This window comes from Sipha flava, unplaced genomic scaffold (assembly GCF_003268045.1).
Source record: "Sipha flava isolate LNK unplaced genomic scaffold, YSA_version1 171_pilon_pilon, whole genome shotgun sequence".
NCBI classification, from domain to species: domain Eukaryota; kingdom Metazoa; phylum Arthropoda; class Insecta; order Hemiptera; family Aphididae; genus Sipha; species Sipha flava.
Window position 1 is genome coordinate 1,252,185 of NW_020271925.1, and position 19,550 is coordinate 1,271,734.

Consider the following 19,550-nt stretch of genomic DNA (forward strand, 5'->3'; position numbering starts at 1 on the left):
AATAAATTATGAAGAAGTAATAGATAATTTTGTAAAGCAAGTCAACACATATTCAAAGCTTTAAATTAAATCACTGATGAAAATTATTATGTATGTTGTAGTACTGACTTTGAAATCTTTAATAATTAATAAGTTATTGTATTTGAGAAACTGCCCTGAGCAATACCAACCGATAAAGATTTTTTTTTAATATTTTGAATTCAAACCCCTATTAAAAAAATGTTGTACAGGAATTTGCAATATTTTAAAATCTATTTAAAGTAAACATGCATTTGGAAAATAAATTATTTCAATCAAACAAATATGATCGTATAATTATAATTGCACTGGTTCATGGAAAACCTGTGGGTGGCATTGGATATGTGTCTGTATCATGTGCAATTACTGTACAAAAAAAAAATCAGCGATGTCACTGGATAGGAAGGTGGCTCCCGATGCAGTAAATAAACTAAACTACCCTGCCTAAGTAGTATTATCTTCAGATAAAAATTCAAAATGTACACGTCAAGTTGTTGTTACAAATGCGAATGCTTACTGCGAAACGATAAACGAAAATAAGTAATAAATAATAATCGATAAATCTACGGAACGAAAATGGAAATCCAGTTTATCACTGTAAAGCGCAGATTGAATGTCACGTGAATTATTGCTCCACTCCAGAATTGGTCTAAATAGGAAATACCACGGACGATTTGGGGATTCACCGTTAAATACAACGACATTTTCGGTTATTTTATGGAACTATAGTTTCACAGTTGTCTAAGGACCCTAAGGCTTCTCCCTGCGCTCTGAGACTCCGGGATACTGCCTATAATGATATCACCGATGCGGATAGCGAGACGTAGTTTGAGGTGGAGGACGTTGACCGCAGAATATATATCCAGAACCATTCTTCCTCCCAGTCGTCCATGCCTAGGACGTTGATTTACAATCGTCGCTACTGCCGTCCGGTCACCAATTGATCGGCCGCCAAAAAACCCTCAATCAGCATTCTCGATTCCATTTCCACTGGTCTATTTGATACGCTCGATACGTCGCCTTCGCCGTATCGCGGGCGAGTAATGTACGGTATCGAACGAACAATAGTTACATTAATATTCCGTGGAAAATATGGTATGAGCTTTTTGTTTTATCATCGATTGCACCATAGTATACACCAATTTGTACAAATATTTTCAGAATCCGTGCCCGAATATTTATCCTTCGAAATATATTTTCAATTTCGGGTTCCTGGTAAAATTGTTATAAAAAAAAAAGTTTGAAAAAGTTCTATTGATCGACAGGTGGGTGCTGGGGAAAATTCTCCCGGCGCCCATAATTGAAAATGCATTTTGAGAAATAAATATTTGGATACAGATTCTAAAAATGTTTGTGCAATCTGGAACAAACTATGGTACTTAATATTGACAGAAAAAAAAATAAAAATATGTCGTCAAGTTCGACTCGATGGTAACTCGATGATAAATTTATATGACGTATAAAATAATATTGTTATGTAAAGTGTTATAACTTATAATATTATTTTACAAGAATTTAGTAGGTACATTATTATAATTAACAACATACTTACTTCCATACTGTAATGTGTTTTGTAAACTGATTTCTCAAATAATTGGATAAATTATTATTATTATGAATATATAAAAAATAAAATAATTATTAAAATAATTTGACAAAGTTAATCCACTACGGACGTCCGATTGTTTTTAAATTTTAACATCAGTCATCACACTATCACAGTATCACATAGAAATTATTGGCGGTTCATTTTAGTTATTTTTGATATTCATACAATCTATTTGTATTAAATTATCTAGAATAGTGACGTGATCATATTAAAAGATTATTTATAGATATGGAATTATAATATTGTTCACGTCTCGGACTATGTAGTTTGTGATTAACTCTGTTACTGCCAAGAGAAATAAGAACATTTCAAAGAAAAGCAGTATCTCAATTTACTTCCATGTTCGGCCGTAAAATTTATTTTTGGATGACGCAACTCAAGTTACTTCCTTCTTCGTTAGACTTAACTTGTTTTCAACTATTTTTAAAGCTATTTTTGTCATGTTCTTATCATAATACAGTTACTGCCGTTTTCGTTGGAGATAGAGCGAAGAAATTTCTACAACACCATAACAGTAACTCAATTTTTCATTTTTTTGAGTTACTGTCCTTTTCGTTGCATATATTGACATGTCAACCATCAAAACTGTTGGAAATTATATTTATGAAGGTTAACTAATCAACTTTTAGTCATCTATACATAACACATATATATTTTGTTAGTTAAGATTTTCAATCGTAACCCAACAAATGTTATTAAAAATTATTATTTTCAGATTTGAAACTTAGGTCGCTAGAGCTTAACTTTTTCATTTTCTTTCTGTGTGTGCACCAAAAAAATAAAATGTTGTATTAAATATTTGTTTTATAACCTAATACTAATTAAAATATCCGCTAAATATTATGTTGTTTGAGTTTTGATTCAAAAGTTTACATTTTTATAAGAATTTAGAACCAAAATTACTTGTGGTGAAATTAATCACAATCACCATGATGTTAAAATTAAGTTAATCCTTTTCAATTTCAATCCAATTAATCCAATTTCAAAAAAAATATAAATTTTTCTTACGTTTTAATTAAAACGTAGTTTTGGGTTAAACGCCGGATCGGTAGCACTTAAAATCATCATGAAGAGGGGAGTTGAAATAATTTAATTAATTCCCATTTTCTTTCGTTACTATTTTAGCTAAGTACAGTGGATCAGCACCGCCAATTTATTTTTATTTTCCTGATTTTTCATGATGGGAAAAGTTTTGATCCTGGTCCGTTGACAAAAAATGGCATTGATCGACTGATCGTACTTCAAGAATATGAACTTTCGATTTTTATGCACGTTTAAATGTGATCTAAACTAGGGTTTTTATTTCATTTTTGTACAATACATCTCGCGGTTCATATGTTTTGTATATATCAATGATTAAATCAGTATTTTTTAAATTTAATTTCATCAAACGTTTAGTTTTGACATGATAAAGCATTTTAAATAAAAACATATAAAAAAAATTACACACAGACACACACTTTATATTAATAAATAATTAATATACCTAATATTAGTTCTCAAATTTGTTGTGATAATGTTAATAAACATAAATTATTTATATTAATAATAATAATAATACGGTCTATTATGTTATCGCGATCGGCGTGCGGTGACGTGCTTACTACATAAAAATAGCATTGATTTCAGATTATCTATAAGGTTCATGAGGATTTATCTCCTATATTTTCCGTGGGTAGCCCCCTTAGAAGGACGCCAATTTTTTTTTTTTTTTTGCGCTTGGGCGCAAAATGTCCAAGTATGGCACTGAGTGCGCCCTAAATCAGTTATGGTTCGGAAATACACGACCGTAACAGCCGATTATATTTCATTATAATAAATACCACCACAATATTTATAAAACACGCGTCTAAACACAGTTATTATTATAATTATTATTATTGTTATATTTGTCCATCCGTTAGAGCAGTGCGAACGAATTACAGTCTAACATTATGCAGTCGTGTATCCTATAGGTAAGTAAAACGAAACGCGAGTTAATCCGGGATCGGGATTGTTATTATTAGGTATCATTTTTTTTTTTATCATAGTTTTTCAAGTAAACATATATTTTAATATCAGATTCTACCCACAAGTTGCGCGAAAATTGCTGTGAAAAAATAAAAATATATATAGGCAAATTCAAACGGTAAACAGGTTCGTGTTTGTTGTACTCCCGCGAAACGTATAACTAACACACTCGTAATTTTCTATAGATATATACATAAATTATTCGATAATGTGTTTCTACACAAGGTCTTGTTGAAGTAACAATTATCAATAATAAACTAGCACATTTGCATAAACAGTATGTACCTATGTATATCACGCGTACAATGCGTATCAATTGTCACGCAAATAACGTTATACATCTTTGAAATGATAAACGAACGGTATGTTAGTAAATTGCGTTCATATAGATCTAAACAATATCATGTGACACCAAAGTATTTTTTAGCAGATAAATAAGTTTTATATGCTTTATGTGTTAGGTGTAACGCGCGTTGAACATTGACGGACCGTTTTTTTACTTTATATAATAATATAAAGTGTGCTATGTTGGTGCTTACCGGACTGGAGGTAATTTAGTGTAAATAACGTCAGAAGTTTTTGCGGTTGAAAACGTATATAAATATGTAGTTTAACTCCAGTAAATGTAAAATAAAAATAGGATTTTATGTACATGCCTGTATAATAAATCTGTTCATTTTTTCAATTACCGCGTTTCATTATCATGATAGCTACTTACATAAAAATATTATGTTTTCTGTAAAATATGTTATAACAAAAGCATATAATATTATAAAATATTATAGTGGCTGATACGAACATAATATTTTAATTTAGACAAACTATTATCGCAATGTTTCCCCGCGCAGTCTAATGTCCATACGATTACCTTTATATGGTTATATGCCGTATATAAGCAGGCGTACGTAAGTTAAAAAGTTTATGTTTTAAAGTTATTCTATGCGATTTATTTTATTTTTACGACGAATATAACGTTGAAGGTTAAAGGTTTTAGACCTATCCCATAACGGGATCTGCTAGACGGATTATGTACGTGTGAGGTCAGTGTAACCTCTCAGTAAAACGGATTATACGTGGTCAATCCGCCAGAAGGTTAATCCTGAAACTTTTCCACAAAAAGAAAAAAAAAGATCTGAAGCTGTTTAATTATTTTTATCTTAGGGGTTAGAAAAAATACCAGCACTTGCCAAAAATTTGTACAGTTGATGATTGGCGAATTTTGTTCAATTTAACAAACTATATTTATTAATTATTTTAAATATATATAGGGCAGCGGTTCCCGAACTTTTTTATCCACGGTGCCTTGCTGTGAATATCATGAAAGACAGGAAAAAAAATACTCATTGATAACTAATTTTATTAATTTTATTAAAATTTAACTTAATTATAAATTGATAAATTTTTAAACTTAAAAAATAAATAAATAAAAATGATTGTTATTACTATTATAATTATTACATAAAAATATTATAAGGTTAAAATGAGAATGTCCGAATATGCAATAACATGTTTTTCATTATTTACTATAAAGTTTTTACAAAAACAATAAGGAAAAAAAAATTCTATACATTTTAAACTATTTTTTATGAATCGTAGACCGCGGTGCCCTTAGAAAGTGTTTGAGGTGCTCCTAGGGCACTGCAGTGCATAGTTTGGAAACCACTGATATAGGATGAGGCGAGGTATGTTCATGATGTAGGTAAGTTCGTGATATTTCTTTAAACATTTATTACGCATGTCTATTAAGAGGACGTCACACCCGCATGTGTTGTCTCCGTCTGACATACGTACAACATAACAAATTTACGTGCAGTGATTCAAATGTAGTGAAAAGTTAGCTTTAATATTAAAGTAAACTGATCTATAGTCAAACTTTAAGGGAAGAATATTATATGTGTTTTGTTGTTCGGTTTTTTCCGATATTTTAATTTTTTAAGCGTGTAATGAGTATGTAAAAAATAACATTTAAAAATACATCATAACTCACTAAAAATATAAATAAGGGAATAAACAGACCCACAAAACACAGATAATGTTCTTTCTATAAAATTATAAAATTTGATTATAGGTCAGTTTACTCTAATATTAAAGCTAACATCCACTACATTTGAATCAGTGAACGCAAATTTGCTATGTTGAACGTATGTCAGATGGAGACAACACATACGGGTGTGACATCCTCTGAAATTACGTTAAATGTTACCTATGGTACAATTTTTAATTGACGTACAGTCGTTTAATGCATGAGATACGTTAACTGTTTATTATCAGCTTATACAATGCGTATCACAATTTTTCACGTGTTGAATATTAACGTTGTTGTATAAGTTTTAATTAATTTTTTTTTCAACGTATATTTAAGGTAAGTCTATTAATTTTTATTTTATATTAAACTATAAAACATACTTGATTTAATGGTATGATTTTTGCATTTTATGTGATTAATTGTTATTGTTAATTCCTTACCGAAAATATGCATTTTCTTATAGTTTTCATCTCAAATTATTTTGTTTTTTTAAGCGTGTTTTTTAATTAAATTTAACAGCTTTAAATATTATTTATACCTTATATATTAATACCTTATAGTAAAATGAATAATAATAAATTTATATATTTATCTGTTCAGATTTACAAATTATTTTTTAATTTAGCCTATCACGGAATTACTTAATACCACAAAAATTAGTTTTATTTCAATTTATTCCCTTAAAACTTTTAAATTATATTTATATATATATATATATATATTTTTAATTATTTTAAAATAATTTATGGTTTTCAGATCACACACACTAGCACAATGCCAAAAACATATCGAAATTATAATAATTCTGAATTGGTAACGGTAGCAAAAATGGTCAATGAACTAATCTGATTCAGAAATATGAACTTAAAAGCCCAATTAATTTAAATTGTTAAACCGCGTCCACCCTAGCATAACAAGATGACGAACGATTCGACGAACTGTTCGTCAAACTGTTTGACAAACTATTCGCCGAACAACTAAAAAATATGTGTGTATGTTCGCGTAGGTTCGCGTATAGCTAAACTTAAAAAGTGATTATAAATAATAATATTTTAATTTTATGTGTTCGTGAAAATGTTCGAAGACGTGTCCATACATATCGTAACATGTTCGTGTAACATCCTTTGATGTTACGTCGAAATACCGATAACTGATGGATCGCCGATTTGTTCGATAGAATGTTACAAGTTCGCCCATTTGTTACACACGAATCTTGTTCGCGAACACATGTTACTCGTTTTGTTCGCTAGTATGGACGCGGCTTTATACATTTGAATAGAAAAATTATAAAATTATTATTTTTCATAATTATAATTTTTATTATTATTATTATTAAGAAACTATTACTTTTGTTTTATTTTAATTTTCTAAGTTAATTAGTAGTTAATTAGTTTGGTTAGATATTACCTACTATTTTATTTTAGAAATTAAGTATAAATATGTATTATTAAAATGTTATAATGAATTAATATTTGTTTTATATAATAAAAGAAATTATTTGAATGAAATATTTAAATTATTGTATGCTCACGAAATTACCTAACTTTTCTTAGAGGATTTTGAATTGCCATAAAAATAATTCAAAGGTCATAGAAATTCAAATGTATATAGATTCTAATTCCTTTACTCCATGTATAATTAATAATAATATGAATTATATTCAATAATTAAAATTGAATGTATAAGTAAATATTTTGTGAATTTATTACGAATATACCTCATTTTACCCTATATGATACCATTTATATTTTTTTATGATTGTTGTACGATATCTTTTCTATATATTTATGCGGACAATTATAATAAAATAAAAATTAATAATCAGAGACGGATTGGAATAATTTTTCGGCTCGGGTTTTTCACTGATTTTTTTTTATGTTATACATGGTTTTATTTATCGTATACGACTAAAATTGTATTTTATAAATAAAAAAGGATAATCTTATTATATTTATAGTTAAACATTTGAAAAAAAATATCTTACTTGTATCATTGGCAAAGTAAGTAAAAATGTGTAAGCCAAAGTCAATGTGCTCCACTATAAAGATTAAAGATTATATTTTATAAGCAGTCTATAACAACAGGTAGCACGATTTTTACAGGTCATAATATTTTGTATTATACATTTTATATTTATTTATGTAGCTTTTATAGTTATCTTCATCATCTACGTGACTCAAGGTATATGTATCCCAAATGTTTTATTTTTTAATGATTAACTTTTTAATTTTTGATTAATCGTAGAAGTAATTTGTTCTATATATTTTGTAAGCTATGTTTTGTTTTCAGAAATCATTCATCGTAACAATGACTGTTCGTGCCAATATGGCCTTTTCTATTGCATGTGTGTATATTTGTTTTTGTGTCGATTCTTTTCGCACGTATTGCCGTATGGTCGACGATAGCAACAGCTTTCGTGGGCTGACCGCCCAGCGCGCGTAAAATCGTTACTTTTGCAGTGATAAGGCGCGTAGCCCCCCTATCACACGCAAGGGCAGATTGGCCTATCGGGAAATTGGAAATCTTCCCGATGGGCCGGTCCTTATTTGATCCACTCTATATTATTATATAATTACCAAAAAAAAAAAGTTTTATTTTATAAAATAAATAAAAACCATTAAAAAAATAAATATATATTTAAAGATGCATTAAGATCAAATTTCAAGTTCAAGTTGTAACTGATTAATCATGTAACTTACCCAAAACTATTATAGCTATAATTATAGTAAAGTTACTGTAGATCTTACTAATTTAGGGGTGAAACTAAACAAATTTTGAAATTGATGCAAAATTAAGCATTTTTTGGGAGGGGGAAGGTTGAAATAGTTTAATTTGCGGTTCATGGGCCGGTTTGTTTCATATTTCCTGGGCCGAAAATAATTGCCAATCCGCCCTTGATCACACGTTACCAACTGTCACCCCATTTTGTGTATTTTATTATTGTCGAATTATTTTATATATATATATATATATATATTTCTTGTCAATTTTAAGATTGTTAAACCTGTTTTGCAAGCTTCGACGGTTACGACGATCGCTCGATCGAGCTTAGCTTTTGCTCTCGCCACCGATAAGTCGACCGAGTCTGACGTCTCTTAATTTTTATATACCGCCGTCTACTACACCATTTTTTCCTTTTTGTATATATGTTTTATATACCTGTTCCGTCAAACGAATTGTTTGTTTATTATTACTCCGTCGAGTTATTGTTTAATATACGTATGTAACATTTTCATAAATCTTTTGTCTTTCGTTCACTCTAATTCATTACCCTTTTGATAGTAATTTTTTGATGAATGGTTTACACTAGCCATACAGCATAACACTACACTTTCTGTGATTTTTGTTAATGAATGTTACCATTTTCATGCAATGTATAGCAATGTTTTGCGTATCCGCAGCCATCGTCGGCGGCGGTGATAAGCCTCCGTGTGTGACCGGCCGGGTACGTAATCGCATTGTTATCATCGCACGTAAATGTGTCCGTTATTCCACGTTTTCAGAGTTTTTCCGGTTATGTTTTTCGTTTATTCTGTCAAATCATGTTCTCAGTACCACAAAGTTTCGTAAAGTTCTTGTATTTTATTTTTATTGTGGTGGCACTGAAGCATTTTATCTTCTTTGTGGTGTCCGTTGGCTATAGCCTTCGTGGTGAATGTCTCCGGCACCATCGTTTTCTCTGTTCGTGTTCGTCGTGGTGTACACATCAACTGTATTCGTTTACGTACGATACGAATTTCAAGATTTTCTTTTGTTGGTATAAACCACGTTTTCTGTGTTTCGTGTTCTTGTCGGCTGTTTGGTAAGTGTTGTTCTGCGCAAATAGTATTACCTTCATTAAAGTCACCGTATGACTCATACGGTCACTTACTAACAGCATTTGTGAAAACATGGTTTTATTTCATTTTGTCATTGTCCGGAGCTGTAGACCTTCCATCTTCGTTAGTGAGTGTATTTTTTTGGTCGCACGTACTAGTTGCTGTGACTTATTTTTTATTCATACGCTGCAGTGTGCCGTAGTAGGCATTTGTAAAGTCATAGTGCTGATGCGGTCGCGTTGGGATAGAATCCGCCATCAATCACAGTTCCATGGGAGTATTGGTCGACCATACGTGTGTTTCATTTCATTTGTGTAAAGGCTGATGGGCCTAGCCATCAAAGGCAAGTTATTTATTATTTATGCTAGTTGTGCCGCTGTAGGGCCATCATATTATTATTACTTATTATTTGTGTGCCGTGTGGGCCACATAGTACATTTGTTACATTATTATTATCATTTATTGTAATTATATATTTATATATTTGCATTGGTTATTATTATTTGCACTTTTACCAGAGGCAAATAATTTTTGTTACCATTCATATTATTATTTTATTATTGTTATTGTAATTACATTGATTTATTTACTTATTTATTCATTTTTATTTGTTGTGTCCACCAGCCAACAATACATCTTGTACTACACTTTTGATCATTATTTATTTTATTTTATTTTATTTTTATTATACATTCTCGCGTGGACATTCCGATATTGTGCGCGCATTTCTACGTCACTCCCGGATTATGTCCAACCCTGAACCTTCTACCGAACGGAAAATTCTGTATTATACCAAAAGACGAAATAATTAGCTCTCCAGCTACTAGCTTGTAAGCTGATCAACTTTCTTGGGGAAATTCTCCCCAAATTAAGTAATATCACTTATTATTTTCTTTTTGTTATATTACATTATAATACTAGTCCACAGAAGTTAGGCGCAAAAAGCGACTTTATTCGGAATAAATCAAACAAAAGGTTTTGATTGGTTTTTTATTACAGTTTAGGGTCCTGATTATTCTCCTAAAAGTCCTAATAGCCCCGATGTTCATCAATATACTTGTTAACTTAGCATTATCATCTTTCTTATTTCCCATATTAATCAGATAGTCATTAATTGTTTGACCATTTATGTTTTCCATTGTTATTTTACAGTCATTTAAATCTAAGGAGTATATAGCAGGAGTAACAATTCCACCTTGTTTACATTTTAAAATAGCTTTGGATTCCGCTTTAGTACGTTCTTTTCGTAAAGTTTGATCCAACAATTTATTTCTATATTGTTTAGAAAATCGTTCTTTTATAATAGCTTTCCGATCAAAATATATTGTAGAATATATTTTTGATTCTGCTCCTTGTTTATATAACTCCATAATTGGGATGATTTATGTAATTTACAATCTGTTATTAAATATAAATTAAGTAAATAATATATTCAAATGACAATTACAAATGTTGGATATATATGTTAAGGTGTATGACCGCATAGCAGTGAATGTTGACATTTACCAATCATTTTGGTGAATGTTATCAATTATTTCAAATATCTCACAATGCGGACATTTACCAGTATTTGATGACATGCGCAATAGTTATTTAGTGAATGTTGACATGTCTGACAATATATATAATTTCGCACTCCATGGCCAGTTTTTATATGAGCTTCGTGATTAATGTCGTGAAGTTTTTCGTTCTTTACATAGTAAATAATTACAGTTTCACCTACTTTTAACGGGATGATTAGTTTATGATTATCCATAATATCCACAACGTCAATCCAATTAAATCTCCTGTAATAACTTCGTTGTTTATTTTTTTTTTAGTTTAACATTTATAACTTCAATTATATATTTATTATATTTTTCAGTGCTTAAATAAAAACAATTATTTTTCCTTTTTTTTTAATAAAAGTGTATTAAATTTTTCATGAAAAATATCTTTCATATTTTTATCCATTATTAATTTTAATCCAAATATAATATTATAAACTGTTATTAAACTGTTGTTTGGTTTAGAATACGCGACAATACTGAAGAGGGTTTATATTATTTAGCAAACAATTGACTATCGGATTTTCTCATGCGATAACATTACTGACACCCAAACATCTTGAATGCATATTGTGACTGGACGAGAACATCAAGTCTAATCAAAAATGTTATCGATCTTACAAAATAATACAAAAATATCTTTTACATACACCGTGCTTCAAATGTGGACAACAATTATCAAACACTGATCGTAAATGTCAACAATCACCGGTGTATGAACGCGTTAAGACCATTTTGTCAACATTGACTACGATTTTTGGTAAATGTAAAGATACATCGGTAACTCTCAACATTCATCTACTGCGGCCATACACCTTAACATATACATATAAATAAATTATAACTTTTGGAAGTTAATAAATACTCCGGATTAAATTTAAATAATATTGTTCTAACATTAACATAAGTGGTATGATATTTAATAACATATTAAATTAAATTAAATGCAAAATTTATAAAGTTTTATTTGTACAAACTACATTTCAATGTTAATTATTCCTTTAACTAAATGTAGTTATAATATTACAAAAACTTTTGAAAAATAAACAAAACAAAATCTTTTAATTAAATTAAACAATCGATAATATATCGTTTGTTCTTTAGAGCTGATAGAATTCAATAATATTAATACCAAAACCAAAAAACCAAAATTTACTACATAGATTTTTTAAAAAAAAAGAAGAATCATATAATATATAAATGTATAAAATAAATTTCACTTACCATACGATTTAGACGGTTCAAGAATAAATACTTAAAATGTTTTACGAATTAAAAGAACGATTTTTTGGTGAATGCGTGACAACGAAAACTAAAGATTATTGTTTACTTTTTGCATTGTCATTTATCACGAAAATATTAAACTAACATAGAAACTACTGTACAATACAATTGATGAAAAATATTCAATGTTTATACAATGGTATGAACCAAGTAACCATATATTTGAACCACAGAAATTAGAAAATATTCTAGACCGGGTAACATTAACCTGTTAACCAAATAATTGTAATTATTGATTTTTTTATATTTTAATGTGCATTCACTGCTCTCCGTGAAACATGATAAATAGAATTTTTTTTATCAAGTTATCTTTTCGTCAAAACTTAGTTTATTTTTTTATTTATCCTATTTCATCGTTCTTCGTTTTCTTATTCTACGAAGTCTTAAGCATTTTATGTTAGAACCATATTTCAACAGCTGCATCGACCTCAGTAGTATTAATAATACAAACACTTGTTTAAGATTGATAATTTTGCCCAAATCTCCTTACTATATTCTATCGTTGGAAAATTTTACTATACTCAGTGATGTATATAGGGGGAGATTAGGAAGATATATCCTCCCCCCATGGCTTTTTTTAACATTCGTGTATTTCTTCATTTGCTTCAAATAAGATCGAAAATATTTATATATGTATTAATTTACTAGTGTTAACCATTTAATCATTTTAATTTTAATTTAATTTTTGTTATTTTATTATTGTACTGACTATTCTAGTTTGTAATAATTACATTTATTTTCAGTAACTATGTCAACAACTTAGCTACTTATAGAATAAATTAACTTATTGTTGTATTAAAAATAACGCAAAACAACATTTCAAATTTTTATCTTTTATAATATACTGCATAGTTACTTGACGATATGCTGTCAGACTCACTAAGCTTGGTAGCTGTGATAGCGTTAATAGCGATCATAGATGTTATGATTAGACTAAGAAAGCAAACTAAGATCGCGAACGTTCCACGAGCGAATATCTCGTGGGTGAAACACAGACAACAGTCTCTGACAAACAGCATCCAGGAGCTAACAAACAAGATAGCTGAACTGCGCCAGAACAAACTAAACTCATATATTTTTAAATTGGAACGATCGACCGAATGTCTGAAAAAACTTAAAGGGATGCAAACAAAAATCCAAGTGTTTTACCAGGACGAAAGTTACCAGTGCAAGAGAGCCATGAATTACTTAGAAGAATCTGACAAGCATGGGGGCAATAGTAATATATATACAGTAGAGCCTCGATAATCCGGACGAATTCAGACCGAGCATCGTCCGGATTACCGATTTTTCCGGATTACCGGAGGTTTCTCAAGATTACCTACTCAAATGACTAAGATTTTATTTTTAATTTCACCATCTTTATATTTATTGCATTTTAAATTATAAGAATAATAAACAACTTAAATTAAAACTAAACTAATGAATTACAAAAAAAAAAAAATGTTTAAAATATGTAGAATTTAAGTATAATAATCGGTAATTTTTTTCTGAATAGTACTTTTAATTTTCATTTCAAAAGCGAGTTCTCTTAATCGACGTACCAACAAAATATCAGTGCTATCCATGTTCTCATCTTCCGCCCATTGCAATACAGTATTCAGTGCATTCACAGCTTCTGAAGGAGAAACTTTACTTATACTAATTGAGCCACTTTCATCCTCGTCGTCAATATCATCCTCTTTTGCTGCAATTTGTAGAATTTGATCATCAGTTAAGATTTCATGATTCGCTAAATCTTCGTCTGCGCCACGGCAAGCCCATTCCTGTGCTTGAGAATCAGACATTTTATTCGTACATGTTTTCTGTATCTGGTTTATAAGTGTAGAAATTTGAATGTCATTAATTTCAACAACTTCGTCGATTTTATTTTCTGTTTGGAAAGGAAGCAAGTGTTTCCACGATTTCTTTATGAGCATTGGCTGGACCAATTTCCAACAATTTACAAGACTAAAAACTGCGTCTTTTAAATTTATGGCCTTTAGAGCATCAATAAGGTTTTCACCATGCACCGGATCAGCAAGAACATTGACTAAGAGAGACTTACGATAGTTTAATTTAATATTCTGAATTACATTTTGATCCATCGGTTGAATAAGCGCTGTAGTATTAGGGGGTAAAAACATTGCAAAAATGTTGCCATCATCACTACGTAATTCTTCTGCTGATGGATGTCCAGGGCAATTATCCAACAATAATAAAGCTTTTGGAGGTAAATTTACATTTAAAAGGTGCTCACAAACTACAGGAACAAATTGTTTTTGAAACCAGTCTAAAAATAAAACACGAGTGGCCCAAGCATTTTTTTGTCCACGATAGTATACGGGAAGGTTAACTGATTTAAACGCACGTGGTTTTTGTGCAGTCCCAATGACGAGTAAAGGCAATTTATGTGTTCCACTTGCATTAGCACAAGGCATGAATATTATTCTAGCTTTAATCATTTTTCTTCCAGGGGCGTTTTTCTCATGACTTGATGTCAATGTATGCTCTGGTAACATTCGCCAGAATAAACCGGATTCATCAGCGTTATAAATTTGTTCTAGGTCCAAATTGTTTTCATTTATGACTCGCTGCAACTCATTTCGAAATGGTTCGATTGATGCTTCGTCACATGAAAGTTTCTCACCCGTTATTTTAAGGCGCCTAATACCATGACGATGTTTAAAATTGTCTAGCCAACCTCTACTAGCAGTGAAGCCATCTTCCTGCTTTGTTATTTCACGGTGAAATAAACGTGCTTTTTCGCAAATTATTTCACCACTTATCGGAATATGTCGTCTCCGCTGTTGCATAAACCATATAAATAAAGCATTTTCGAGAACAAGATTTTCCGGTTCTTTTAAAGTTTTACGTGTGCCTGGACCACGTTCAGTTGTGCTGACAAACTTCATAATTTTTTCTTTATTTTTTTTTATGTCACCAACAGTCGATTTACCTATTCCGTACTTCTCAGCAATCATACCATAGTTCTGGCCATTTTCCATTAGCTTAATTATTTCAATTTTTTGATCTAAAGTTAAAGTTACGTATTTACGAGGAGCCATTGTACAAACAAGAATAATAACCACTCGACAAGAAAGAAGTAAACGAACTGACCATCGGGCATCGATTTATTACCTACATATGTACATATTAGTCTTTACTAGGAACAGTAGGTAAAAAAAATGACGAAATTGTATTTGTCGATAACAATATCTTATGCATAGATTAATTGGGTTCCGGGAATTCTCGTAAAATCTATTTACGAACAAACGGAATTTTGCCGTCCGGATTACCGCGTTCACCGGATTATCGGGGGTCCGGACTATCGAGGCTCTACTGTATATATACTAGCTGAACCCGTGCACTTCGTAACCCATATATAGAATTCGCCCGTGTGCAGTTATTGCTTTCTCTAAATGCAATTCTTAAATCAGATGTTTATTATTTACCTTCTTTCTTTTTTCGATCCCCTAGCATCAAACGAATATAATACATATATGACGTCATCAAATTAGTCGCAAACTAAAATCTCTCTGAAATCGTAATTTATCGACAATAGTGGAATTTTCTTTCATATCTACGTTCGTGGGTTTAGAGCGCATCCAACGATGTAGTATACATCAATATAATATCAATAAAAAAAAAAAAATTCACATATGACGTGCGTGCGTGATTAATATTGTACACTTAAGAGGCCATAACTTCGGAATCACATATCGCACAGCGTACAAACTTCACAGAAACCATCTACATATCAATCTTAATATGCCCTAAAATTTTTATTGAAATTCGGTTCGGTGGATCTTGAGCTATAAAATTTATTCAAAATGTACATCGATTTTTATATATATAAAGAAAAAAAAATATATATATATATATAAAACCGGTGGTAGCATGTAGATAGTATTTCGTTGGAGAACAGGTCAACCCTATAAATCTTCTTCTTCTTCTTCTTCTTCTTCTTCTTCGGGCAATCGGCCGCTAACGACCATCCCATCAAACACCCTATTCTTTAACCATCTCTGTCGGATGCTTGTTCCTTCCAATCTAACACTCCACTTAAGGTGATTACGTCTTTTTTAACCAAATCATTCCATCTCATGTGAGGTCTTCCCAGCAGCCTCTTTCTTGTAGGATCCTTTTCTAATATTATACGAAGTAAGGGACTATGCCAAGCATGTCCGGCCCACATTAATCTTTTGCTCCTTATTATCTCCAATATATTCGGCTTCTAGAAAAGTAATTCTAGCTCGTTGTTCCTCCACTCATTGCTATTGCTATCTTTCACCGGTCCATAGTTCTTCCTTAATATTTTTCTCTCCCATACTGTCAGCTTACTTTCATCTTCTTTTCGTAGTGGCTACGTTTCTGCTCCATGAATAATAACTGGACGCAGTTATGTCTATACTATATAGTTGTATCTTAAGCTCTCTTGATAAAGCTCTACATTATAGTAGTTTTACCAGTCCATAGAAAGCCCTATTGCCCAAAAGTATCCTTGCTGAAATTGCCTAGACTATCTCATTCTTTCAGTTATAACTGACCCTAAGTATTTAAACTACTTGACTCTATTGAAAACATAGTTTCCTACATTCAAGGATACGTAAATACCCGCAGTTTCTTATCTGCTAACAACCATGTACTATTTTTTGGGTTCGTTTATCTGTAGTCCCACTTTTGACGCCATACTTTTTAGACGGTTGAATAGTGATTTCAGTGCATTTGATGATTCTTCCATAAGTACTAAATCGTCCTCGTTACCAATAAGCCTAAACTAACCATCAATGAAAAATCATGCAATTTCACTCCTTCATTGGGTCCAATGTTCATTGCTTTAATGACTTTCTTTAGCACTTCAATAAATAACACGAGTGACGTAGAATCACCCTGTCTCAAAGCTGACTTTACTGATACTGGCTTCATTTGACTACTTCCTACATTGACTTTAATAAATGTTTCCATAACACATATCTTCACTAACTTTATCAGTTCTTGTGGGAATTTGAATTCTCTCATAATTTTAATTTAACTGTCTCGATGACTACTATCATATGCCTTCCTGAAATCATTAAAAAGAACATGGATTTCTTTGTCAAATACCCATGCTTTTGGAATATCTGTCGAAGAACAAATATTTGGTCTGATGTTGATCTTCCAGGCCTAAAACCTCCTTAGTAATCGCTAATAATGTTTTCCGGTGTTTCTTTTATTCTCGATGAGATACAGTTGGAGAAAACTGTATATGTCACATTTAGCAGAGCTATGTCTCGGTAATTATTACAGTTTTGCATACTTCCTTTTTTATTGATTGGGTATATCATTGCTGTTTTCCATTCCTCTGGTATTTTTTGAGAATTTCAGATCTGGCATATCAGTTTCTATATCTTAACTTTACTAGTAGCTTAAAAAACCTATAAATACGTTCTCTTATGTTTGTATTTTATATTTAATGGTTCGTTATTGTACTTCATAGAAGCGATCCGCCGGTAATAACCAAAACGTGCCTGTCGGTTTCGGACTCCGAAATAAAGAAGAATCGAACACTGACATCACAGATTGTCAACTACCGCCAAAGGAGTTACCAGATGAATAGGAAGCTGAAGCAGCGATCGGTGGGGTGTGGAACAAACAGAGGTCCGAATATGATAAATAAGAAAATGCACGATTGGATCGAGTTACAGATAGAGTCTCTGATATATAACTTGGACTTGGTCTGGTACTTTATGATAGATCTTAAAAATGTTGGGTCCATTATCAATGTGTTCACCTTGCTGAAAATTTGGTGTGATAATTTAACTCGATTTTTGGTTGTAAAAGCGAATTTAGTAAACGACGACTCTAATTTCATTTTCAACTTTTTCGTAACACCTGAGTGTGGCTTTGGAGTTCCCAGTGACGTAGTTGTAGAAGATAAGAAGAAGCCATCTAGAAAACTATGTTGTACTCCAATCCGATATAAGAAGCCACTCGATCAAGTATAAATTCAAGCCAATAGAAAAGACCGAACCCAAACTCAACCACAAGTCCAAACAGAGTCAAAACAACCTCCTTTGCAATGGTTTTTATTTTAATAGTCCACAGAAGTTAGGCGCAAAAAGCGACTTTATTCGGAATAAATCAAACAAAAGGTTTTGATTGGTTTTTTATTACAGTTTAAGGTCCTGATTATTCTCCTAAAAGTCCCCGGTGATAACGCATGTGTTAAAATTTTAAGGGTGGTTTTATGGGGTGAAAATTGCTCAAAAATCAGTTTTTTACTAATTCTTCTTAAAATATTAACTGGACAACTAAAATACTATATTATAAATTAAAGCTGAGTAAATTATCTATAAAAAAGTATCCCAAGTCCTTAAGCCTACAACCAATAGGTTTCAAAAAAAAATGTAAGTAAAAATTAGTATTTAAAAGAACTTTTTTTTCGACATAGATATTTATGAAAATTGTCGTTGTACTGTCTAAGCTAACAAACTTTAACTTTCATTGATATTTGAAGTACATTATTTTTACTCTATTCCACACCACCTACGGAGGTTGAGTATTAGGCGCGTTTTTTTTTATGTGGTATCCCTAGTAGGCCTATTCCACAACTACAAAACTCTATCCCGGATAAAAATAAAAATTTACCAATACATTTTGAGTTAGATTTCTTCTTCTTCCTCCATCTCATATCCGTCACTATAATAGATATTTTCTGGTGTTTCTTCTGGTGTGTCAATTTCTTCAGTTGCCTGATCCATGACATCTTTGGTGTAAATAGAACTGTTATTGGAATTATCATTCTCCTCGACCGTACTTTCAAGTGGGGGTGAATTGTTACATGATTGTCCGTGACAGCTAGCGCAAACTGCCGAGCAATCCAATCCTAGTTTTCGACAACCACATAGTGCTCCACAACCTTTCACGCACTTGCAGAAAATCATATTAAGTAGGCAATCTGGTGCAGGGAGCTGCAACATTCTCCTTGGCTTTAAGACACCTTCCCTTAAAATTCAACCTCAATCTGAGGGATTTAAATCATTACCCAACCATTTCTGAACCTGGTAGTAAACACGTAACAGATGCATCTCAGCAGCATCAGCAGTCGGTGGAAGTAGATTTAATTTTACTGGCTTATTTTTACTCACAGATTTAATAAAATTCGAGTATCTGTACTCGTTAAGAGAGGTTTCGTTGATGGGTGCTCCACAAATACCAAGCATAAATTTGATACCATTTTCAATCAATTTTTCCCTCAAAACATTTTGTGAATTAAA

The 19,550-nt window shown here is 31.3% G+C and overlaps 2 protein-coding genes across 2 annotated transcripts; both read right to left on the reverse strand.

Moving 5' to 3' along the window:
• Positions 1 to 10,431: 10,431 nt before the first annotated feature.
• LOC112679973 (EKC/KEOPS complex subunit bud32-like) lies at positions 10,432 to 10,880 on the reverse strand. Its single transcript, XM_025549927.1, has one exon. The coding sequence runs from the start codon at positions 10,849 to 10,851 to the stop codon at positions 10,432 to 10,434; it is 420 nt and encodes a 139-aa protein (XP_025405712.1). The 5' UTR covers positions 10,852 to 10,880.
• A 2,757-nt stretch (positions 10,881 to 13,637) lies between these two features.
• LOC112679974 (jerky protein homolog-like) lies at positions 13,638 to 15,359 on the reverse strand. The gene is made up of 2 exons (XM_025549928.1): positions 13,814 to 15,359; positions 13,638 to 13,645 (listed from the first exon to the last, which is right to left on the reverse strand). Exons 1-2 carry the CDS (start codon positions 15,357 to 15,359, stop codon positions 13,638 to 13,640), a joined length of 1,554 nt encoding a protein of 517 aa, XP_025405713.1.
• Between the last annotated feature and the right edge of the window lie 4,191 nt (positions 15,360 to 19,550).